The 25,794-nt window shown below is 43.2% G+C and overlaps 4 protein-coding genes across 6 annotated transcripts in view; 1 reads left to right on the top strand and 3 right to left on the bottom strand.

The window, feature by feature from the left end:
- LOC6496844 (slowpoke-binding protein) overlaps positions 1–9,906 on the bottom strand; it is a 37,765-nt gene extending 27,859 nt beyond the window's left edge. The window contains exon 1 of one of the 2 annotated variants that reach the window (XM_044716295.1): positions 9,540–9,906. The gene's annotated coding sequence lies outside the window, so the exon portion shown is untranslated. The remainder of the gene's footprint in view (positions 1–9,539) is intronic. The other variant, XM_044716296.1, reaches the window with a different exon arrangement.
- On the top strand, positions 526–24,257 carry LOC6498672 (myosin-VIIa). 2 transcript variants are annotated; one of them, XM_032454996.2, is made up of 10 exons: positions 526–567; positions 15,223–15,486; positions 15,547–16,668; positions 16,731–17,246; positions 17,336–18,364; positions 20,569–20,778; positions 20,841–21,130; positions 21,186–22,721; positions 22,778–22,901; positions 22,960–24,257. In XM_032454996.2, the coding sequence occupies exons 1-10, from the start codon at positions 541–543 to the stop codon at positions 24,208–24,210; spliced, it is 6,369 nt and encodes a 2,122-aa protein (XP_032310887.1). In that variant the 5' UTR covers positions 526–540; the 3' UTR covers positions 24,211–24,257. The 2 variants fall into 2 exon arrangements, with proteins under 2 accessions (XP_032310887.1, XP_001963291.1); XM_001963255.4 differs by lacking the exon at positions 526–567 and adding an exon at positions 13,284–13,543.
- On the bottom strand, positions 10,130–11,392 carry LOC123257402. Its single transcript, XM_044716297.1, has 2 exons — positions 10,902–11,392; positions 10,130–10,535 (listed from the first exon to the last, which is right to left on the bottom strand). Exons 1-2 carry the CDS (start codon positions 11,218–11,220, stop codon positions 10,258–10,260), a joined length of 597 nt encoding a protein of 198 aa, XP_044572232.1. The 5' UTR covers positions 11,221–11,392; the 3' UTR covers positions 10,130–10,257.
- Positions 24,163–25,794, bottom strand: LOC116655995 (zinc carboxypeptidase). The gene is made up of 4 exons (XM_032455003.2): positions 25,470–25,794; positions 24,950–25,334; positions 24,506–24,893; positions 24,163–24,441 (listed from the first exon to the last, which is right to left on the bottom strand). The coding sequence occupies exons 1-4, from the start codon at positions 25,769–25,771 to the stop codon at positions 24,248–24,250; spliced, it is 1,269 nt and encodes a 422-aa protein (XP_032310894.1). The 5' UTR covers positions 25,772–25,794; the 3' UTR covers positions 24,163–24,247.

Here is a 25,794-nt window from a genome sequence, read left to right as displayed (position 1 = left end):
AATAATATTAATTAAGCCATTACGTTCTAGTTCCATTTTGTTGGCCTAAGTGTCAATGGAAAGGCATTAGGCAAGTTAATTGGTAGAAATTAAACGGGACTCTTCGAGAGTTGTGTTCCAGGATGGGGTAATTAAAAGCAATCAAGTGCCAAGTATAACAAATGACCGAGTTATGTAAATACTTTGACTAAGAGATGAATTCTATTAATTTTTAGGAAACAAACTTTGCCAGGCACCTTGTTGAATATTTAAATAGAGCTTAGATGTGGTGTGAAATGCTTTCTCCATTTCATTTAGTTCTTCTCTCGCATTAGCCATTTCTTTCGGCTCATCTCATCGCATTTTCCCATTTCCGCAGATCAACCAAATGGAAATGGCAATGGTAATGGCCAAGAAAAGCGGCCAAATGGGAGGAATAACGTAGAACAAACGCATGTGGAAACTAGATAATGTGACAAGCAAATAAACAAATCTCGCTTTGGGCCACTATATGTACAATACATATATTATTGGTCAGTTCCGCACAAGTCTGCATGGAAAATGGACGCCGGCTATTTGCCCCGAAAAGTACGTGCGAAATTATCTCTATTTATTCATGTTTATAAGTGAGTGTGTGTGCCAGTGTGTGTGTAGGAGAGTGTATCTATGAGTTTGTAAATTGAATTTGGCAAGAGAACATAATTAAAGAAAGTGAAACTTGACTTTCATCAAAGTGGATTGCAATGCAATCAAATGCGAATTCGAATCAATAAAATTGATTGTAAAAAATAAAGTGAAATGAGTGAGGAAAAGGCAATGAAAAGCAAAGGAAAAGCAAAAGCAAAAGGAAAAGCAAGTAAAAAAGCAGGAAAAAGCTTTTCCTGGCAAGCTTCCACACTGACTTTGGTTTCGGGCAGGTCAGTAATGGAATATTGGATAAAAATGACCACCCGCCGCGTTTTTCTCTCGGATCTTGAAATGCGTTTTTAATGTTCCAACTACGTGGTAATGACAACGCCTTACCGTCAGCGGATGCGGATTTCCAGAAACTTCATGGCCATGTTGGATTCATGCCGGATCTCAATCCCAACCCACCCCCGCAAACAAAAACCGGATGTAATAAAAGCGAACGAAGACGGACATGCAACGGAAGTGCAGAAATGCCCCACACCCGACGTACTGGCTCGTAAATTCGGATGGTTTTTGTTATTTACGGTCTGTTTGATTGCACAACAATGTGTTTATGGGGAAGGTGACATTTGTAATTGCCAAGGAAGCGAGGAAGTCGACCCCGATGACATTCGTACCGAACCGCAAATACAAAATATAGCTACCATAGTTCGGGTGGAGGGCACCTGGAACCATAAATCGCGATTTCTATCAGTTTTGGGTTTCTTTTTTTAGAATTTTCACATGTCTTAAAGGTCACCTTGGGTGGGTGTGGTCCCCCTCTTTTTTATAAAGTTTTAAAAAGTAACAGAGGAGGTTCTCCACTTAAAGTTATTGAATGGATTCAGAAGGGTAAGTATTGTTTGAAAGTGCCTGACAACAGATATTCCAAAAACGTTGGCATTTATTTTTCCGTATTTAAAATATTCTAAGTATTTTCGTTTTGTTTATTTTTCGGCATCGGGCTAAAATAAATACTATTCGTATGCGTAAATCGGACGCCGCAGGCATCGAACATGAAATCGAAACTGAGCAAACAAAAGTGTTGATCAAATTTATTTTTATTAAAATGTCATCCCAGCAGACACACCATACTCCCCCACAAAATCCCCAAACAATTGAGCCAGGGAATCCTGCCAGTTGCCTGTTGGCAGCCATGTCCTTGTTGACGTTCTCCCTCATGTTTTTTTTTTTTGTGTGATATTTTTTCTGTCACCATCGTCTTCGCTTTGCTCCTTCTGTAATGCCATGGAAAATTGAATTCAGCAGAAATCTCTTTGAGTTGCTCACACGTTTTTATTATTTTATGGAACAAACAGAAATCCCTACTCCGCCACCAGAAGGAGGACCACTTTTCCTCGCCTTCTGTTATTTTCTGTCAAAATTGAAAAGTTCTTGGTCGGATTCTTGGTCGGCATATGCCGATGCCGTCATAAAAAGTAAGAAATAAGTTTATAGTGCCGAGATGGATTTCAGCGATTTTGTGGTTTTGTTTTCTCGGCTTGGCATTTTTGGAACATTTTCTTCACCACTCTGATTTGCATGCAAATGTTGTCCAAGGACATTACTCTCTGGGCCCTGACACAGTTTTTGCCGCGAAGAAGAACAGAGGAAGTGCCACCAAAATGCTGAAACGGTTTCGTTTTCGGTCTCAGTTTCGCTTTCGCTTAGCACCGCCAACCGGTAAAGAGATTAATTAACCGATTCCGGCTGCCAGTTGGCACATTTCCTACCAACTCTCGCAGTTAATTAGCGCATACTCGACTGGCTCGGGGGAACGGTGGTGGTGCCAGGGAGGACGAGTTTCCCGGGCGAATCCTCGCACAATGTGCTGACGTCATTGACATATGCCCACAGTTGCCAGGATGGCGAAAAGAAGGAACGAAAGCAACCAAGCGGCAGACAATGCCTCAATTAATCCCCATAATGGCCGAAAACCGCAGAGACACCAACTTTGATCATTCCCCCGTCATCGCTGGCCTCGCAGGACTCGCAGGACTCTGTCAGAAGATGTTGACAGTTGTCAGACAGTGGCGGCCCTTTGTTTTCGCGGCAATCAGCCGAACAAATTGCTCTACCAAGAATTATACATGGCTGGCAATGGGATAATTGTTAGCTGGTCTGTGATGAATGAGATGCAAATGGGCTAAAATCACAGTCGTCTGTGATAAACGTCAAGAGTATGAAAATAGTGGCACAGTAGTGTCAGCCTCTAAAAATTATGTTTTTTTATGAGACATTAGCCATTTTAATTAAGTTTGTTGGTAATTAAAACATGGTCAACTTAATAAAAACTATTTAAAATACATAAAAGTGAAACCCACACACAAAAACTTTACAACCACTTCCATCCAAGCTCCTTTAAAACTGGCAATAATCATAATACCAAGTGCAATGGAGAACTTTGCAGATTGCCTGGCCTGGTTGGTCAACAATTATTAAGCTTTAAGGACACAAAGAGCGACAAACTGTCAGCTACTTAGGAGATTTTGTCGGCAGTTAATTACTGGCCTGGCACTAGCTGTCAACTGCTCTGATTGGCACATGATTAGGATCTATTCATACATAATGCATTTAATTTGCGGTGGGATAAGCGCCTAAAGCACTTTGCGTAAATTACAATTATTTTCAGTCTTTGTCAGTGAGTTAGTCCTTGTTGTTTACTCTTCCCCTGATCCTGTGGGAGGGATACACAAGGAGAAACCAGAAACTGATGTGATTTGTGTTTTTGAATCGTTTCCAATTAATAAGGCGACCATTCAAGGCCACACACGTAACTACACGGACTCTGCATAAATGATTAATGAGTGGTCCTGGCCGGCTCTATTGAAAAAGGACTCTCAACGGACCATTTACTGCGGATTTCCTTCTACTGTCCTCGATGCCTTTGCATAATTAAATTACCCTCCGTTTCTCCACACTTTGCTACATTTTCCCTCCATTATTTTTTGTCTATCTCAGAAACTGTCACTCATTTTGGTCGCTCTGCTTGTCCGAAGGAATTACTTCGACCCTTGGTCGTTGTCCTTTTTTTTCTGGCTCTGGCTTGTGGCTTTCCTCATTTTTTTCGGCTATCACTTTTCAATAACAAAATTTGAGTGCGGTTGGGGATTCCGCAATGAGTCAATGAGTCGTTTATCTTGAATGCGAGGCTGAGAAGTTAAGTCAACCGTGGAAAATCCTTGGAGAGTGAATCATCGAGTGACTTAATCCCTGAGGCATATCCTGGCGAATTCCTCGCAATCATCCAACTGTTTGTATAGTTGAGTAAACTTCTTATTTACAATCGATTAAGGACTTGGACTCGGGCTATTCAAAACATATTTAAAATGCTGAGTATTTGAAGAGTTCTTTGCAAAAGCAACCTGATAATCCAATGCAGTTTGTGTCTCATTTTAGCAGCTAGTTCGAGGATTATGCAAATGAATATTCGTCCCCTGGCTGTGTCCCACTTTCCATTATCTCTGTTGGATAAGTAATTATGCCAGAAATTACAATAAACTTGCATTTGCACAGAAACTCATTTGCATATTCCCAATGGGTAGTCTTTGGGTCACAATATGCGACCACAATTTGAGGTTCTCCTTATTGCGATGGAGAGTATCTCTGTGGTTTGAAATGGCAGTCTTGGTCCTTCTAAACTAACCCCATCTACTTCAGATTTTATTAGAATTTATTTATATTTTTACAGTTCGTGGATATGTATGTCCTGGACCTGGATCCGTTTAGAGAACAGGGGGAAAGAGTTGAGGTTTGCGGTTCATATCCTATTATGACTGAGAACCGGCTCACATGCGGAAAGCCCCCTTTGGCATCGGCTTTGTGTTAGTTATCTTTGGCCCGCTTTCTCTGTCAGCTTTTCCTTTGTTGCTTCTTTTGCTAAGCCCCCTGAAAACTGGGTTCAAGCCCAGTCGATTGAAAGATGCATCCTCCGAGAGCTGGTCCCAAAACTGTTGACCGTTTTAATTATGATTGCCAGTCTGAGGATCCCAGTTAAGCCGAAAACAAATGACAAACGTCGAGTGACCAAAGGAGGCCAAGAAAGAGCCACGCAACAGGGAGAACAGAAAAATGGTGCGGGGCGGAAACCACAAGACCCATTTGAGTCCATTAGCTGTTAAGCCAATGACAGGACAACATCGCCGAGGATACAAAGGCAACAAAAACAGCATCGGCGACAGGAACACCCGCCGCACATCGTAATAATGTCGTCAAAGTGCGGCTCACCTGCGAAACTCAGCCATTTGGTCGACCTCTAAACAGAGAGAAAAAAATGTTTCAAGGAAAATTATAGCTTTACTTTAATTTAATAATAAATACCAGTATTTAACCGATTAACAATGAAATATTAGGTCCTATATCTGAAGTAATTTCTTGTGAAATCCATACATTTTCTTGCAGTATACATATTTTGTTCATGCCCCTCCCCAGCATGAAAAGTTGCCACCTGCAGCGGCAGCAACTGTTGAAAGCTTCATGCTGAGGTTTCTTTTTTCGCTTCTCCCTCCCTGCTACCACCCATGATTTTCGTTGCATGGGGCAAACTAGGACAAAAAGGAGAGCCCTCTACCAGAGTCGGAAAAACTCGGAACGGTCAGCCACCCGATTGTCGGGTCTAATGAATAAATGAAACTGTCCCCGAGCAACAGCGAAACGAACGAACGAACCGGAAATGTGCATTTCAAATGCGAACGCCATGTTTAATTTTCAAATTACACGAATGAGCACGTGTGTGTCCCTTTGCCTTAGTATTGGTTGTTATGCCATTCAGTGTATTTTTATTTATGTGCTGTTGGCAATTAGTCACAATTGGCAGCAAATTGTTGCCATTTACCTGACTGAATCGTTTTGGTTGCGCCTCTGCCAATTCGGAGCGGAAATATGATTTGTGTTTCAGCATTGAGTACCGGAAACGGAAGTTGCTCGCATGTCGGAGCGAAACACACCCAAAAGGATTACCTCATATACTACATAGCCATATATAGTGATACATACTCGTATGTAAAAGCAAACATGTGTTTCCTTGGTCAGGTCGTACAATTAAATAAGTAAACATATTTGTGCACACAATAAATTGTTTACTTGGTGTGTGGGTGAGCTCGTTTGTTATGCAAATTGATTGTTAATTGAATACGTAATTGCACATGGAATGGAGTACTCGGCTGCCTGATTCCCTCAACTATAATTAAATATAATTTCCTCGGTCATTAATTCATGAGCAATCAATCTAAACTTGTCTACTCAACGTGCAGCTTGGTATTATGGGGGAGCAAACAAAAACTGTTGCCTACTTTTCAGCTCAGTGCCAGCTCAACTTTGTCGTGAGATTAAATCTCGTCTCTTTCCAAACAGAACTTATCGGAAAACTTTTTAATTAGTTGCCCTACGAAGGGGACACAAATTAGTGATAGCCTTCCCATGCCCCTAATTGTTTCCTTCTCCAAAAACCTGCCAACACTGCACATTGGCTCTGAGTTCTCAGGTTCACATATATTAGAATTATATTGCCGTGTGCTGTCAATATGTTGACACGGAAGAAAAAAAATTTGCATATTCCACGATTTATGACATGGAGGGGACCGGGGCAGGGGTATTGCTTTGAGGTCATAATAACTCACACAAGCGGTTACGCCTGGGGAGAGCTGTCATATCGAAAAGAGCGCACTCGATGGGTTCCATTCTCTACGATGCAAGTGCTGGGGTGTCCTTAAGTGAAAGTGCACATGCAGCCCCATAAAAAATGGTTTCAAATGGATAAGCTAGGGGTTAGATATAGGGGTTATAAAGAAAAATATTTGTCTATCTTGGGGATAAGCTAGAAAAATAGGGGAACTAGTTTGCAAAGTTTTTAAGGAAATCAAAATTTTATTGCACTTTTAGCTTGTTAGTTTATTGAAGTACTTTATTTATAAATTTATGCATTTTAAATTCTTGTTTTTTTATACCTATAGGGTAATTGCTATTTGTACTTGGCCAGGCCAGAATTTCCTTAGCCCGCCACTGCCTTTGTGATTTTCCACTGCCTGTCAAAGTCATTTACCATTACGAGGCAGCCCCGACTTTTCACCCCTCGACTGTACCCTGTCGCTGGGCCTCAAAGGACCTCCTCCCTGGGCCTGAGTGAAATTCGATGCGCAGAATAAACGTTATTTAAGTTAATTTTATTGCTGGCATTTGTAAAATGTCAGCCGCCCCTCACACACTTAAATATTTGGATGTATGTTTTATGGGAGATGTCTTTGTCTTTGATTTCAATTTTCTTATCGCAGATCATGTGTTATTGTCGCTTGTTAAGTTAAGGACAATGGGTCCTGTTCTGGCCACTCCGATTTTCGGTTGTTATTGTTTTTGTTGGGATAGGCAAAGGTCAAGCCTTGACCTTTTTCGTGTGGGTGGCCATAAATATTATGACTGGGCCGAGTCGATAATCTCTTCAAACTTTTAGTCGCTAGCTGGACTTTTAATGAATGTCAGAAAGGCACATAAACAAAATTTCCAACGCTATGCCACGCCCCACCCACAATCATGCTCCCACGCCCCCTGCCACACACACACACACATACACTATCAAACACGCATGGGCGAAAGCCGAAAGCGAATGCGAAAAGCAAAATGTGGCCAACTTTGACCTTTTTCGAAAAGTGAAATAAACAAACAAATTGAAAGCAACACACAAAACAAACCAAAAGATGGGGGAGACGACTGGGGTGGGCTTTAGTGATGGGGCGTGGCCAACATGGCAGGATGAACTAATTCCCTGGCACTCCAAAAAAAGGGCTCTAAGTAAACAGTTTCGGGTGGCATGGCATACGAGGCATAAATCAGCGAGGGCGCATCAGACATTGTCGATACAGAAACGTTTATTGGACACAATACATAACAAGGGTTAAGAGATACGGCCCGAGAGGGTTAAACTGGAGTACGGATATTGTTTGAATGCATGCCATGAGTAATGAGTGCCCTGTCGAAGCAATCGCTCGGGAATCAAAAATATCCCCAACCAAGGACTCTTCAGAACTCAATCCAATGAGCTCAGTTGTCTATTTTTGGAATGGCTGGCTAGGAAATCTCAGCGCCTTGTTATCCTCCCCCACATTCTGTGACCTTTGTTGTCTTTGTCAAAACAAAAGCACAATATGCCAAAAAATATTACGCATACGCAGCGTTAGCTGTGCCGGAGCAGAGGCGTTTGCATAATTAGCATAAATTTGCGAAATATTGGAGGCGACACTTGGTCGCACTTAAATGTTATCTCCCCATCCCTCCAGCAGAATATCGATTCACTGGAGCGATCAAAATTAACATGAAAATCAAATCAACAAATGAGAAAAATGGGTGGAAGCGAACCCAAAGTCGCTATCAAATAAAAATGTTTGCACAAACACAATAAAATCGGGGAAGCATTAAGCGGCAAACACCCACAAAACAAATGGCAGTGAGTAAGGTTGGCAAAGGACAACGACTTGCACTGAAAATAACCTTCAAAAAGTGTCTAGTATTTTATTTTTGCTCATTATTCAATGTTTAATCTTCTGTAGGCTATTTCATTTTATTGCAATTTTAACGCTCTTCTGTTTCTATTCTTAGTCCTTTGACCCTGTGTTTTAGTCCTAAGCGTAACAGGAACACTCTAAAGTCTGTGGGAAGTCCTTATGAGTAGCCAAATTGAATTTCCTCCCTGTTACTTTCACTTCGTCTTTCCGGGCAGCCCTTTTCTTCAGTGTGAAGTGTCGTTTTTTGGGGGTTTTATCTCCCTCTGCTCTGGTTTAGTTTTGTCGCCCCTCGGCGATAAATGCATAAAAATTGGAGGGGCGACCATTAGCTACCTCCTGACGACAGACTTCCGAATGGTTTACGGCTATAATCCGGCCGTAAACTGAGTAATATACCACCTCAAAGGCAAAAGGCCTCCTTCGCATCTTCTGCTGCTTTTTGCAGATGCCCTTGAGTGAAATGCATTCCAATTGAGATTGAGAAAGCAACGCAGCAACGTCGACATTCAAAGCAATCCAAGCGTGTTCCTCAAGGGTTCTCTTCGATAAAATGAGAAGGAAATGGGTAGCAATGGGTTGGAACTGGGATTGGTTGCGGTCCTACCGCCCTGCCATGACAGGACCACGTTTTAACTGTCTCATTAGGAATAATTCGTGCAGTTGTCGCTGCAATTACCGAATGGGGAATGAATAGTAAATGGCAATGGGTTTTCCATTGAATGCTTGCCATCTACGAGGCAAGCAATACAATCTTCTGCTGCGTTTGCTTCTGGCAGATGGGGCGTATGCGTAATATGCGTTCATAATCATCAGCCCGCATGCAGTCTTAGGGCAGCACAAAGGGAAAATTATTCTGAATTGCTGGCAAATTGCAATCGGAACTGCAGCAAAGTTGTGGAAAGTTCTTTGGAAAAGTTCTTGAACTCCCAGAGGGTTGAATAGTTTTTTTTTTTTGTTTTTTTGTGTTCCCAGCTGTAAAATCAACAAAGGATTCGAAATTGAAAACTCTTGGTCGTGACAGAAATTCATTAAATTTTCTGTTTGATTTCATGAAACTAGATTAGAAATACTTTAAGTGATTTAAGGTTTTATTTTTATGCTCTATTATGTTGGATAGTTAAGTTAATCTTTACATATTTAAATATCCATTAATAACCAAATTTATTTATCAATTATTGTGTCCCGCCTGCCGGCTGGGAAAATCCTTTCTCCAATTTTCACTTGGCACCGCAGCAACACATTTAAATCTTAATTACTTTTGGCTTTGATCTAGCCGAGCAAAATCCATTGTGGTTGCCGAATAATTGCATTTAAAGCCCTTCGCTTCCCAAATAGGTCATAAAGAGCCAGCCCCTCGACACCCCACACCCCACCCGACTGACATCCAACAGAACTCACCTGTAACCGGGAAAAGGTGAGAAGAGCTTTGAGCTTGATTTTGGTATTTGTTCTGTGCGCTTCTTTTTATTTTTTTGTACACTCGTTTCTGTTTTTATTGTGGACTTGGCTGGTGGGTCCTACATGGGATTTAGTTAATTGACGTATTGCCGCTGCAATTGGCACTCGCGAATGTATCTCAAAGATGCGATAATATCTGGATGGCGCCACTGTTGTATCTTGTAGATGCGATGCGGTCAGATGCTCTCACGCGACTGTCGGGCGATGAATGAGAATTCGGTGTTTTTGGTGCGTTTTTGGTCGGCACGTTTCGGTCGGTGCTCGATGTTCTCTGCTCGTCTCCTCGTTTTTTTTTTTGGCCAGCTTTGTTTTTGTTGCTCCTGGAGGGCAAACAATTTCTGTTTTTGTGGGCCAAGCAGCAACACCAACAACAACACCACCACCACCAACCAAACTGAATCAAAATAAATGCCTTAAATAATTTATGGCATCCTAAATGCCAGACCGCCGTATCTGGACAAGTATATGAAGAGAAGATATAATATCTTTTTGCTAATGGAATTATATCTTGAATTTCGAATATCGAATTAGTTAAAGAATGGAATTTTAATAAAATTTATAATTCAAGTTAACCGTTAACTTCGCAACGCGCGAGAGAAGCGGGAGAGCAGTTGGGAGAAGCGTTCACTCCGCTGGCTGACTCGAACTGGATTGAAATTTAAAAGCTGACAGCCAGCCGCTTGCCGCCTCCAATGGACTCTACTCCTCTAAGTTGAGAATTTTCGCCGCCACGGCTCCTTCGGAGAGCAGTCCAGAGAGTGCCAGAAACAGAGAGAGAGATAGTGTATCTATGGGGTTCAATTTGGGGACTTCCATTGACACCCTTTTTCCCCATTTCAGTCGCTTCGCCTGTTCCTTTGTCACTCGGTTCCGCTCTCGCTTTCGCTTCTGGAGCTTCTCCAGCTGTTTTTATCCTTCCAGGGCTTTCTGGTGTTACTAGAGAAGGTTATTGTTTGAAATTTTAGATTATTCTAGATTTATTTAAGAAACTATAATATAATAAAATAAATTAAACTATTTTTAAATGTATATTTAACTTTAATATTATTGAAATAATGCATGAAAAGTATTTATAAAATACAATTAAGTTTCAAAAAAAGTCAATGCATTTTCCCGCCATTATTTTTAGAGGTTTATCTCCTTCAAAGCATATTGCAAATATCCAGAGAGTATAGAAGCTTTCCCTTCCAGTCCCAAAGCTATGCCTCAGCTGGGAGAGAGAGAAGGCAAGAGTGTGGGCGGGTGGGCGAAGGAGAGCTTTTCTCCAGCCATGCGGCTACTTGGAGCTTTTACTCAACTTACTCAATAGCATTGAAAGCGCGCTGCTTGTTTTTTCCCCATTTCGCTTTGTTCTCCACATCTGCTCGCGTTTCATTGATGCCCAAATATAGGTCAACAATGTGTTCGAGAGGTGGGTGGTTGGGTGGTGGGTGGCCTGGCTCGACTGGGCGGTCAGGGGCGAACAGGGGGTAACAAGTGTATCGCCAACTGAATTATCAGTGTCAGCGACTGAGTGCAGCGGTGCTGTGCCATCTGATATCTTCCATCTGGGGGAACACGGCAAACATTGTAAATTGCCAGCCTGACGCTGATTGCCTGAGGTTACCTCGGAGTATGACATTGCGTATACGCCGTGTTATCACCAAAGAATTTCAAAACGTAATATTTTCTCTTTCTTCTTTGTGGTGCTGGCACATGTCCTTTAGCTTTTGCTGGCAACGATGGCTATAATTGCATTTCCATGAGCAGCCAGGAAGAAGCGAAAAAGACACAGAACGAGTCTTTGTAGTCATCTTTGTTTTTTTCTACAGAGAATAATTTTATAAAAATTTATTTCAATTTTTATCACTTTTTTTTCTCTTAAAAACACTAATTTATGACTCAAGGACCTCCTCTCATGTTGGTCAATACTTTATTTCTTCAATAAAGAAGAGTGAAATCTTCTTAAATTTCTTTCTCTGCACTTGGCCCCTTCGGGCTTTTCTTTATTTACGTTCGTTGTCGGACTTATGACGTCCGAAATTGGGTCAAAAGCTGAGTTCTCTCAGCTGGCTAAGCTGCTACAATCCGGTCGCGTGTTGCTCCTGCTAAGCACACTCACAGGATAATCCTAATTGCGCTTTTAATGCGCGACTTTCACAAAGCTGCCGCAAAGGGTTCATTGCATTTCGCCAAGGACTCGTTGTGCAGGACAACAAAAAAAAAACAGAAAAAGAACAAAAGCCGCCGGGAATTAATGCCAGCAGATGTCAAAATTGGCAGGAACATCGTTCTCCACTCGGCAAAGTCACACACAAGTGGGGCTCTGCTCAGATACATCCAAGATGCGATGTGTCTTCCGATGCGTTCCATTCGGCACGTGCCATTTTGGGGTGCCCCCGGGCAACGGAAATTTATTACAGGCACTTGGAGCAAGTCCCTCGCTTATCGGGGGCCGAAATAATCTACTGCCAACGATGACGTTTGAGGATAGCAGCCGAAACACAAAATCATTGCCAGCCAGTGCCAGGCAACGTTAAGGTAACAAGGCGATAATCTACTTGAGGAGTACTTAAAGTCGCATTAAAAATAACCAACATGGCGGATGAGCAATGTATTTTTTCCTCACTTTGCATTTTGCCACTTTTCTCTTATTTTTTAAATAAACTTTCAGTTAGTGGCACGCTTCACATGAGTCATTTTAAAAGGCCTATCTGATTCCCCCACTAAGACCTGATATTAATTGATTTAACAAGTCTTGCAGTTTTTATTTTAAAGAGACTCGTTACACTTGACGTCAAGTAGCTTCCATTTGTTTGTTTTTCATAATTATCAGACTTGCGCCAGAACTGTTTGCTTTATAAACAAACCCATTCAATAATGATTATAATGCTTAACAAATTACCAGAGTAGATGACAAGAGCTGTCGCTCCGATCGATAGCCAAACGCCACTAAAAATGACGAATAGTCAAAAAGGGGTTAACTGATGGACTTTGTAATCTCCAAAGAACTGTAGAAATCGAAGTTGTTGATATCGAAATAGGTAGGGGGGCCAAACCAATTCCTATGAATTTTTACTGGAAAAATGGAGGTATATATTTTATTAATGGGAACTGCGTAATAAAACTGATAATGACTTGTTGGTAAATTGAATTTTATTGAATTGATAATTAAAATTGCATGGCTAAAATATTAAAAACAATTATAGCCTAACATACATACGTAAGAGTTTTATTCTTAAACATTTTTAAATAATATGGCTATTGTCTTTCCATATAGTATGTGGAATGTATCAATGACTTGACTTCACAGAAAGGTACTCCCCCTATTTTACAAGCTATTTCAGACAGGTACTTCAGATTTCAATACATGGCCAATATTTTGCTCCGATCGGATCCCATCGGGCCCATGACCAATCACATGACTCATTGGCAGGGTCAGGAACTCAACATGCAGCTCATCGCCAGATAAGCCCTGATTGGGGAGATACTTTATACGGCTAATCATGACGTATGGAAAATGCAAGGGGTAACCTTAATCATATTTGTGTGTGGTTTTAGATTCCCCATTTTGAGCCGAATGTCTCCTGAGAGCGCCGCCATATGGAGGTGCGATAAGGACTGCCGAAAAGCGTTAAATACTAGTTATCGGCATGGAGATAACAGTTGCCAATACTCATTCCACTCCAGCCAAAACATTCGAGGGCCCGTAGAGCAGCAGTCAGACGTTAGCGAGACTTCGAGCCGAACAGAACTACTTTAAACTTCGACCGCCGAGTTCTGGATTAATTCAAAAATAATAAGAACAAAAAATAGTAAAAAAAAAACGGCTGTGGAAACAGTGTCGAAATCTTTTGGCAAATATTTGCCAATTAATAAAGCAAGTGTCTGTGGAGTGAAGTGAATTGTGGTCTAAAACGCAAAAATAGAAAGACCCAGCCATGTCCGAGTTTGTGCGGCAGCATGTAAGTGTTCAAAATTCATAGACTTCCTGGTTGTCGTGGCAGTTTTCTCCTCAATTCGCTCTGGTTATCAGAAAATTGCTTCGATAACCGAATCGCTTTATCACATTCCATTGGCAGTGCTCTGCTTTAGACCCATCACCGGTCTACGGTCTGATTTTAATTTTAAACTTTCGTCTTATCGAACTACACTCGCCTACACGTGTGCCAATTGAAATTTTCGCAGTAAGACCTGTGATTATGGCCAAATGGTATTTACAATCTGGAAGCTTTAGAGTTGATTGTGTCCGTCATCCTCAGACTTTTGGGCTCTAAAAAATTCTTCAAGTTCTATTGGCCAAAAATACCTGCCAATAAATTCCAGATACTTCCCTTACTTGAGAAGTCTGCGGACTAATTTCTTATCATTTGCGAAAGAAAATTATTGATTGAGTTTGGCCGGGCCAGGAAAATAGATTGGAAGGAGCTCTCGAAACGGCTATAAATGTCTTCAAAAGATTGTAAAAGCGGACATAGTTTATGAAGAAAGGCATTGTCTGGGACTCTTATCGATGTGTTTTGGTTTTGTCTAAGTCCGATCTTCCCGGAATTAAACAGTCATTAGTTAACTAATGTGTGAAAAGTATATAGAGATTAGGGACACCGATGAGTCATATTGTTTATAGGGTGATCTCATACAAACTCAATTCGATAGCGGATCGCGAATCAATATTTATGATGACAGGAAAATTTCTGGCCAGGAGTTACTTCTCCTCGCAGGTGTTGAAAAAAATTTGGCAAAAGGTGACATCAGCTGAGGGCCATAATCTTATCATTTCTTTGAGATAAGCAAGGTCGTTCGAGATCGATTCATCAAACAGAATCACTATTTTATATGAATAAATATTTTATTTCCTAAAATATGAGAACTACTGGAAGTTTAATAGTTTGTGTCTGATTTTTTTTTGCCATTATCACCTGTTCGGTTGCCGTGTCATGTAGTGTGTTCTTCTGTTCGCAATGCGATTCCCAAATACCGATAAGACCCTTTTTGTGTATCGGCATTCTGGCGATAAGATAATGCCTGGCAACAACTACAATTATTTGCCACAGACGGCTACCGTTTACCAACTTATTTAAATCGTCTTCTTCCACCGGATTTATATGGAGTACGAAAAGTCAACTCTTCTGGGGCCATAAAATAATTTCCTTTTAAGATATCGACTAGGGTGTGGCCCATCCATAAAAAAGTTATAAAATTTATGTGAAAATTTGGGGGGGTCCCATAAGTTAATTATTTTACAAAGATATTGAGTGTATAGAATTATTTTGTGATTTGTTATCGAGTTTGATAAGCCGATGATAGAACTATAATTGTCACTTGACACTTTTTACATGACGCCTTTTCCTCCAAAGTTTGTTGATCCCTGGCATTGTGTTTTTGATTAAAATGATAAACAATTTTCAAGTTTACAGACCTTTTAAGGTGGTTTTTATGAACTCAGTTACATGATTTATGAACTCAACTAGTTAAGTAAGGCACGCATGTCTTGTTTATTAGTCTTTATCAGTTAGGACGGTTTCTTTGGAAATTTTTTTGAAGTTTCCTTGTCTGATACTATTTGTTTGGTTAAACTGGGTTAGATTGCTTTGATAATTCCATTGATGCCTTGAATCTAATCTGTTTCCATTCTTAATCACAGGGCGAATACGTGTGGGTTAAGCCGCAAAACACCACCAGTGAGTTCGCAGTGCCTTTCGGCGCCAGAATAGTGAGGACGGAAAAGACCCAGACCCTGGTCTGCGATGACCGGAACAAACAGTTCTGGGTTCCGGCGGGAGATGTCCTGAAGGCCATGCATATTACCTCCCAGGAGGATGTGGAGGACATGATCACACTGGGGGAACTACAGGAGTACACTATTCTAAGGAATCTGCAGAATCGCTATGCCAAGCAGCTAATTTATGTAAGTATTGATTGATTTTAGAGACAAAGATTTGAATTATAAAATGAATTTAATTTTCAGACCTTTACTGGCTCTATGCTGGTGGCCATCAACCCTTACCAGATCCTGCCCATCTACACAAATCGCGAAATTCAACTGTACAGGAACAAGACCCTCGCCGAGCTGCCTCCACATATTTTCGCCATCAGTGACAATGCCTTCCAGAGACTCCAGAGGCTCAAGGAGAATCAGTGCGTGGTTATTAGTGGAGAATCGGGTGCTGGGAAAACCGAGAGCACCAAGCTTATACTTCAGTACCTGGCCGCCATTAGTGGCAAGCACTCGTGGATCGAACAGCAAATCATTGAGGCCAATCCCATCATGGAGGCCTTCGGAAATGCCAAGACTGTGCGGAACGACAACTCCTCGAGGTTCGGAAAGTATATAGAGATCCGGTTCACACCCGAGGGAGCCATTCAGGGCGCACGAATCCAGCAGTATCTCTTGGAGAAGTCCCGCATCGTTTTCCAGAGCCGGGAGGAGCGAAACTATCACATATTTTACTGCATGCTGGCAGGACTATCCGCTCCGGAAAGGGAGCGCTTGAAGCTGCAGGAGCAGTCTCCAAGCCAGTACCATTACTTGGCTCAAGGAGGTTGTTTCACTCTGCCCGGCAGGGGAGATGCCAAGGACTTTGCCGACATTCGAGCTGCCATGAAAGTGCTCTCCTTCAAGCCCGAAGAGGTCTGGAGTATTTTCAGTTTGTTGGCAGCCATTTTGCATTTGGGAAACCTGCGGTTCAAGGCCACGGAAATCGCCAACCTAGAGGCAGCCGAAATCGATGATCCGCAAAACCTTCAAAGGGTGGCTCAATTGCTGGGAACTCCCATCTCCTCCCTGAATGCCGCCCTCACCCAAAGGACGATCTTTGTGCATGGTGAGCATGTGACCACCAGTTTGTCCAAGGAAGGCGCCTTAGAAGGACGAGATGCCTTTGTCAAGGCCCTGTATGATGGCATCTTTGTGCGGATCGTACGGCGGATTAATGAGACTATTGATAAGCAAGTGGATCGGCCCATGAACAGTATCGGAGTGCTGGATATATTTGGCTTCGAGAATTTCGATAATAATAGCTTCGAGCAGCTCTGCATTAATTATGCCAACGAGAATCTGCAGCAGTTTTTTGTGGGACACATTTTCAAGGTAAGAGGGCATTCTTAGACTGTATATAATCATTTAATTAATTATTTTTTCCCCCAACTTAGATGGAACAAGATGAGTACCAAAACGAGCACATCAACTGGCAGCACATTGAGTTCCAGGACAATCAGCAAATCCTCGATCTCATTGGCATGAAGCCCATGAACCTTATGTCCTTGATCGATGAGGAGTCCAAATTCCCCAAGGGCACAGATCAGACTCTCCTCGAAAAGTTGCACGTTCAGCACGGAAATCGTTCCATTTATGTGAAAGGAAAAACCACACAGACATCTCTTTTCGGAATCCGGCACTATGCCGGCGTGGTTATGTACAATCCATTGGGCTTCCTGGAGAAGAACAGGGACTCCTTTAGTGGGGATCTACGGTCGTTGGTTCAGAGATCAGCTAATAAGTATCTGGTGGATATCTTCCCTCATGAAATACCCATGGATACGGCCAAAAAACAGCCCACTTTGTGCGTGAAGTTTAGAAACTCATTGGATATGCTAATGCGAACTCTGTCGCAGGCTCATCCTTACTTCATTCGGTGCATCAAGCCAAATGAATACAAGGAGCCAAAGGTAAGCAAAATATTTTACAATTCAATATTCATATTCCTTAAAAATGTAATCTTGAGAAACCCCAACTAATTCTACGAATTCCCCTTCAGAACTTCGACAAGGAGCTGTGTGTCCGCCAGTTGCGCTATTCTGGCATGATGGAGACCGCTCGCATCCGCCGGGCTGGCTATCCCATTCGCCACGCCTACCGCGCCTTCGTAGAGCGATACCGCCTTCTGATCCCACCAGTGGGTCCATTGGAGAAATGCGACTGCCGCGAGGTGACCAGACAAATCTGCGATGTGGCACTGCCCGCCAATTCAGATCGCCAGTTTGGAAAGACGAAGCTCTTCCTGCGGGACGAAGATGACGCGAGTCTGGAGCTGCAGAGATCCCAGGTGATGCTCAAGTCGATTGTGACCATTCAAAGGATGATCCGAAGGATTCTGTTCCGACGGTATATGAAGAAGTACCGCGAGGCCATCATTACGGTGCAGCGTCATTGGCGGGGTCGACTGCAGCGCCGTAAGTATCAGGTAATGCGTCAGGGCTTCCATCGCCTGGGAGCCTGTGTAGCAGCCCAGCAACTGACCACCAAGTTTACGATGGTGCGATGCCGGACCATCAAGCTCCAGGCCTTGATCAGAGGCTACTTGGTCCGCAAAGACTTCAAGAACAGGCTGCAGGAGCGAAGAAAGCAGCAGCAACTCAAGAAGGAGGAACTCCTACGGTTGGCCAAGATAAAAGAGGCCGAAGAAGTGCAGCGCTTGAAGTTACTAAAGGAGCAAAAAGCCAAGGAGCAAAAGGAGCTGGAGGAGAAACGCCTGAAAGAGGAACAAAGACTCAAAGCCGAGGCAGCTGCTCGGAACGCTCTGGCCATGGCTGCTGTTCAGCAACCCAAGAGAACCAGCCGGTCCTTCAAACAGGAGGCGCCCAAAGCACCCACCCTACAGGCCAGGATGTCCCTGCCACCGCCTCCACCCACCAGTTACATTGCCGCCGCACCACTGCCCATCAGACCAGCCAGTAGCGCCACCAGCAGGATCAACACCATACCCGAGAGTCCCGGCACCATCGATGTGGAGTCCTCCAAGCAGATGGTCGACGATGTGTTCCGCTTCCTGAACGACGAGCCAGATGTGAGTGGTCCCCTTGGGCCGAATGTCAAAGAGAAGTCTCTGATGTTCGAACAGGCCCTGCGCCTACGCCGAGATGTGCCCACCAAGCTCCTGTCGCGTCCGGTTAACTACTACGAGGCTTCTCGGAATATCGTTAACCAGACCCGCCTCTAGTAGCGAATCGGGATGGGACTGGAACAGCCCCGAACAAAATGAAAATGTGGCTGATATTAGGAGAGCTGGGACTGGAGAACCTTGAAATACTAGACAGTAAGCCTGATCCCTAGGACCGGTTGAATTCAGATTCCTCACTTAATAATGAAGAACAAAATTTGATATATTCAATATATTTTTATTTTTAAATTATGACAGAACATGAATACTAAAATGATGTCACAAACTCCATATCTGATTTTTTCGCAATCTTTGGAACAAAAACTACTTAAAGAATGAATTTTATTATCTTATCTGGACTTGAATTAAAATAGTCTTTATTTTGAAATCAGTTTTATTCAACCGTTTTTAGGATCAGGAATACTTCTAGGTGGTTCCTAAACTCCGAAAGAAAACTCTCTTTGGCCTTGGTCCTTATTATTTCTGGGCCACACCCATTTGGTTCTTGTTTATGTACAAACTCTAATACATACACGTCAGCTTGTATATATATAGTATATATCTTGGCTTGTGATTGCTTTTTGTTACAGTTGCCTTAATTTATAAATGTACCATATTTATTATACTCTGTAAATAAAACCCTCGAAGACATCTATATAGACATAAATGCGCAATTCATTCGTGTGTTTACTCGTCTGCGTTGGTTGTGGTTAAAAAATGTACAAATTATATGAAAATAATGGTCGTGTGGCAATCCCCGATCGAGCTTTTGTGCTTTGTGTCCCAGTCCAGTAAGTGTCCCGCATCAGATCTGTAGTCCCCGATTTAGCATATCACCATTACCCTTCAGAGTTCCTTGTTCGGATTGAGTCATTGAGCACTATCTTGCTGAATTTCGGACCATGAATGTCTTTAGTGACTGACTACAGCCAATTATTACTATCTTTTTTAAAAATCTATACATTCTTTTATCAGATATTTCAAGAATAATATTTAGGCAAGAGTATTTCAAGGATATCATTATTTTTCTGGCAAGTTCTTCACAAAAGTTATTTGAGACGTTCATGGATTATTTTATAAACATTTGTATAATATTTCAATGACCTTCAAGACGTTTAAAAGAATTACTTTAAAGTGCTTACCTTAGAGTTCAAATATTCAGGAGGAAGAGCTATGACATTTCAAGACTTACCGTATTCGAAAAAAAAGAACAAACCTTATATATTATTTTTATAAAAAGAATCATTTCTTTTTGTTTAGCTTTAATTTATTTAATTTTTAAAATTTCAAGCCTTTCTGTCTTGGAATTCCTTTAAAGATTTCAGAGATTCCCAGGTAATCGCAATTGGAACTCAATAGCTCAACTTTATTAATATATTTTATTACAGTCAACATTTTATTGGGCCATTAAAGTTGATTATCAGGAAGCTATTTTATGAGCCAATTTCCTTACCTTTTGTCGGCTAAAGTTCCTTTTATAAATAAACCTAAAATTAAACCTGACCTAAATCAAACTGGGAGGTTCTGTATTTAATTCAAAAAATCCCCCTTTTACACCAAAATTTATCTATTCGAAGCACTTGAGAAAAACAAACGCAGCACAAAAGTCAAGTTTATTAGTCCATGATCCTAGGATTCCGAAATTCAATTAAGAAGAGGCACTTCTTAGAAAGGAGATCCAAACTGTTCGATTGTTAGTCAGCAACTGAATGGAGGCAAAACAAATTCTTGGTGGCAGGCGCTATCAGGTGGCGGCAGAAGTTTAAAACAAATACCCCAAAATGATAAATGAAATAAAACACGGTCGTAAATAATCGCCGCCGGTCTTATCGGGACGGCATATCTTCGGGTGCAGCATACCCGCCGGCCTGAGGTATACCTGAGTCCCCCTAAGTACCCAGCACTCAGTACCCAATACCCTCGCCCAATCCCATATATTTATAAAAGCTTACGGCTAGAGCCACTCTCGATAAGTGGCACTCAGATTACAGCTGTCGAAATAATTAATACCGCCGAGTTATAGTATGAGTGGTTGGGAACAGTATAAGAGAAGTGGGTTTCTGGAGGGTTACGAATATAGATTACCCTTTAATATTTATATCCTCTTTTAGGCTGCCTTGAGGAAACTGAATAGTATCACCACAGGCAATACTATACGATTACCGAAACAAATTCCCAATAATATCGACACTTCGGACTTTAGTTATTTAAAATATGCCTCTACCTACTTTTGTGGAGGCGCCACCGCCCAACATGAACGAAAGCCCCTCAAGCAATCTCTATTGCAACATGAACAGCCTGTGGATGAAATGGCCTCAAAGGTTGGATTTACAACACTTCTATCTTTTATTTGAAATCAAAAAATAGTTAATATCCTTTCCAGGCCATTTGGTTGACGATTTTGCGTTTCATGGGCGACTTGCCAGACATTAATCAAACTCCCTCCATACTTTCCTTGGACAATGCCAACCTCATGTCAGATTTGACGCGGCTTCTAAGTGTTTCTGGATCTGTCAAGCCGCGTTTATTTGTGCGACAAAGGCCCTTGAAACTGATGGACGGTGGCCAGAGGGAAGTGGAGGAGTTCTACCAACATTGGATCACTGTTTCCAGCAGCCACTTAGATAAAATTAACTTTATAGTTGGACATGGCATACTGAAAGAGAGCTTGAGGTGAGATCATCATTCAAATCTTTACTAAGAATCTTGATTTAAATCCGTCTTTTAGGGACGAAATCCTGGCTCAAATCTGCAAGCAGTTGTATCTGAATCCTAGTCGAAACTCCTATACCCGAGGATGGTTGCTCCTTACCCTTTGTCTGAGCTGTTTTCCGCCGAGTAGCAAGTTCGAGCCGCATCTGCGCAGTTTCATGAAACAGGGAACGGCTCAGCTCCAGGCGGCGCCTGCCCTTCAGAGGCTGGAAAGGACCCTGGTCAATGGAGTGAGAAGTCAGCCACCCTCCCTGTTCGAACTTCAAGCTATAAGGGAGCGTCTTCCCCTGAAACTGGACATTCATCTGATGGATGGACAGCAGCGAAGACTGCAGGTGGATGCAGCTAGCACGGCTCGAGAGGCAGTGAATCAACTGTGCAAGGGACTCGGCTTAGTTAATACTTTTGGCTTTGGCCTGGTAATGTCGCTCCACGGAAAACTATTCCCCATGGGAGCTGGCCAAGAACACATTCTGGACGCCGTTTCCGAGTGCGAGCAACGGCAATTGGATTCCCCTTGGAAGATCTATATGCGAAAGGAAATGTTTGCCACCTGGTACGATCCCACGGTAGACTCCAAGGCCACACACTTGATATACAAACAAATCGTAAATGGCCTTAAGCTCGGCGAGTACCGCTGTCGATCTGAAAATGATATAGCCATGGTGTGTGCCCTGGCTTGTTTCATAGAGCACGGTCCCGGGGATATCAGACGCCTGAAGTCCTCTGAAATCACAGCCTTTGTCCCGAGTGATCTCTTGGCTCCTGGGGAGAAGGCCATCAGCAATTGGAGTCGCTTGATTACTGCCACCTACGAGAAGAGCTCCTATGTGAGGCAGGAACAGAAGGACTTGCTGGAGGAGGCACAGCAAAGAGCCAAGGAGGACATATGCCTTTTCGCTCACCTAACCTGGCCCATGAGGCATTCCCGTTTGTTTGAAGTGGTCCGCCGAGAAGGTCCTAAGCTGCAGAGCGATGACTTGATGCTGGGTATCAATGCCACAGGACTCTTTTTGATTGACGAAACCGAGCAGGTGCTGGCCTCCTGCAGTTTCGCCGAATTACTGAAAGTTTACAACGAAGTCAACGATGAAATCCATGTCCTGACCTTCCAACAAGTCAATTTCGTCCTGCAGTGCAGCACTGCCCAAGATGCCAGTGAAATGATCAACTATATGCTGGAAAATCTCCAAGAACGATCGAGTTATGGAATAGCTTTGGACAACTCACAGGATACGGATCAAGAGGATTTCCTGGTCCTGGCACCAGGTGATCTCATCGAATTCGAAGCTGGAGTAACTGGATCCAAGATTTTAAGCAGTAATGCCCAGGACGTTTATAGGGGTTGTGCAAATGGTCAGTGGGGTAACTTTGCAGCTGGAAATGTTAGGGTTCTAGCCACCCTAACTAAGCCCAGTGCCAAGTTGCAGGAAATTTTCAAGGAAGGACACTTGGATGCTCCCCCGAAACCAATGCCCAGATCGGTTCACATAAGACGTCGTCAACATAATATTTCTCAGCTGGCTGAGACTCAATTTAGGGAACCAATAGAGTAGGTATAACATCTATTTAAAAAGAGATTTTTGACTAATTTCATATCCTTTTCAGAACCGATATGGCTCCTTTGACGAAGTATTCCCCAGAGCCGCTGAAGGCTCCTCTGCTTAAAGCTGTCGTGAAAGTGGCTCCCCTCTTTCAGCAGGCTTTGGTTATTCATCATCACATACTCAAGGTAAGAGAGCCAATTAAAAGGAATTCTTTTTAATCTCTTAATGAAATACTCCCTGCAGTACATGGGTGACATTGCCAGGAGCAATTTGCCAGTGAACACGGACCTTATTTTCCAACCTGCCTTGCAACACCCTCTCCTCTGCGATGAACTCTACTGCCAGTTGATGAAACAGCTGAGCGATAATCCCTCGGCCGAGAGTGAGAAGCGGGGCTGGGACCTGCTCTACCTGGCAACAGGACTCGTGGCACCCAGCGTCCTGGTTATGAGGGAGCTGATTATCCTTCTGCGCATGCGAGCCGACGGTTTGGCCGATGCCTGTCTGAAGCGCTTGAAACGATCTTTGGCCCAGGGTCAGAGGAAGCAGGCACCCCACCTCATTGAAGTGGAGGGCATCCAGCAGAGGTGCCTTCACATCTACCACAAAGTATACTTCCCCGACGACACTGTCGAGGCCTTCGAGATCGAATCCCATACCCGTGGAGCTGAGCTCATTGCGGATATCGCCCAGAGATTGGAGCTTAAGTCTCCAGTGGGCTATAGTATTTTCCTGAAAACTGGGGACAAAGTTTACGCCATGCCCGAGGAGGAATTTGTCTTCGATTTTATCACACAACTTATTTTTTATTTGCGGCAGCAGAAGACCCTTCGCTCCATGTCCGACGGTCACTACCAATTGCATTTTATGAGAAAACTCTGGCTGAACAATCTTCCTGGCGAAGATCTGAATGGCGACATTATATTCAGTTATCCGCAGGAGTTGCATAAGTATCTGAAGGGCTACTATCCCATCGACTGCGAGCAGGCCTCGCATCTGGCAGGACTTCTGTACAGTGCGGATCATGAGGTGAGCCTGCAAAGGCTCCCGGAGGTTCTGCCCCGTTTGGTTCCCGAAGACTTGATTCCCCTGCTAACGGTGGCCGAGTGGAGACACCAAATCCTGCCCAGATTGCACCACGACAACATTACAGAGGATCAAGCCAAGATCCTGTTCCTCCAGGAGCTGTCCCGGTTCAGCTGCTTCGGCTCCACATTCTTCGTGGTCAAGCAACAAAACGACGACACTATTCCCGAAACCATACTAATTGCCATAAACAGTTCCGGCTTCCATCTCCTGGATTTGCAAACGAAGGAAGTTCTTAGGAGCTACGAATACTCCCAGCTGGGCATTTGGAGTTCGGGCAAAAACCATTTCCATATAAGATTTGGCAACATGATTGGCGCCTCCAAGCTGCTGTGCAACACGAGTCAGGGCTACAAGATGGACGATTTGCTGGCCTCCTACTCGAGGTACTTTAATCAAGCTGAGTAAACTCTGGTCTTACTCTCCGGTCAAATAAAAATCGTTCTTAGAAATAACCCAGTTCCTTGGATTTTTCAATCAGGGCCAACATGCCCACCAAGAGTTCCTCACAGTTGGGAATAATTTGAACCGGAGGGAGGATGAAACCATACCGTCCTGTGTCACGGTACTCAATGGTGAAGCCTATCTTCTTGTCCAACTCGTTGAAGACCCAGTCCACAGAGGTTCCAGTTGCCACATCTAAAGATTCATATTTAAATTTATAAGATAGGCAATTCAAAAAGTCATTAAATACTCTTCTTACAGAGAACAAATGCAGTGGATCCATATCGATAGGCAGTTCCATAGGGCAGAGCTTCAATGGCATCGGCAAAAGCCTTTCCCATGGCCAGAATATCATCATAGTTTTCGGGAAATTCCGTGGAAGTATGTCCATAGGGGGACAGCAAATACTGTCCGTAGGAATGGAAGGAGAAGTAGGCATCGAATTTGTCCTGGTTGTTGGTGAGAAACTCAGCCAAGGCTTTGGCTTCCGGCTCCGAGCCAGGCTGATCTCCAGCAAATGTTTCGCTGCAGGGATTGTCAGAAGCACCATTGGACTCCAACCAATGGGAGTCGAAGTTGCGATTGGCATCGGCGCCAATACAAGCGTTGGTGGCATGGGGTTGGCGGGTCTTGCGCCACATGCGATCCTGTAAGAAATAGCCTAATTAATAAAATAATCCTTCAAAATGTTGTTACGACAAACCTTTCTGTGCGAGTACTCGAAGCCATCCACGTTAAAGACAGGAATAATGTACCAGTCATAGCTGTCAGCCAGATTTCGCACCTCAGCATCCACGGAGGTCAACAGCTCGTTGATGAACCAGGTAGCAGTGGCGGATGTGATCCATTCCCTGGCATGGATGTTGGACTCAATGAAAATGCCAGGATTGCCGGATTTGTGGGATATCTTAATGCCGCGAATAGTGCGACCCTCGTAGGACGTGCCGACCACGAATTCCTCTGTGACGGCGGGATATTTGGCCAGAACTTCATCCAGCCAGGCCTGAATCTCCTCCAGCTCGTAGTACTTTGTCCAGCCAAAGGCGGTGCTATCGGCGGTGGCGGTGACTTGCTCTTCATCGATAAGCCTGTTGGGGGATCAGAGATCATTATCTTTATGGCCTCAAATGAGCACGCACTAATAGTTGGCTAATCGAGCGATCTTATCACTTCAAGAGGTTCAATTAAACTGCAAGGTGCGTCCCATTCCTATATGTACGTACGCTTGGACATTTTCGACCATCACTTCACTGGTGATGTTATTGAGTCTCAAAAGCTGCTGGAAGTAGGGCATCTCCTCAGGATTCACCATAATATCCACCTGCTTGGTGTTCCTGTCGTACTCCCTCCAGACATTGTACTTCTGGGTGAGTTCTCCCAGCTTTTCAATGGCTGCCAGCTGAATTTTGTTTTGGATGTTCAGTTTGTACACCTTAAAGTTGTCGTAACGCTTCTTGGTAGAGTCCTGAAGGACTCCGGCGCTCGTAAGAGCTACCACCGTGAAGAGCAACCACAGCAAACGCATTTCGAACAACGACTGAAATCAAT

Source organism: Drosophila ananassae, chromosome 3R (assembly GCF_017639315.1).
Source record: "Drosophila ananassae strain 14024-0371.13 chromosome 3R, ASM1763931v2, whole genome shotgun sequence".
In the NCBI taxonomy this organism is placed as follows: domain Eukaryota; kingdom Metazoa; phylum Arthropoda; class Insecta; order Diptera; family Drosophilidae; genus Drosophila; species Drosophila ananassae.
The sequence above is the reverse complement of the archived record's forward strand: the minus strand, read 5'-3'. Positions and strand labels throughout refer to the sequence as shown.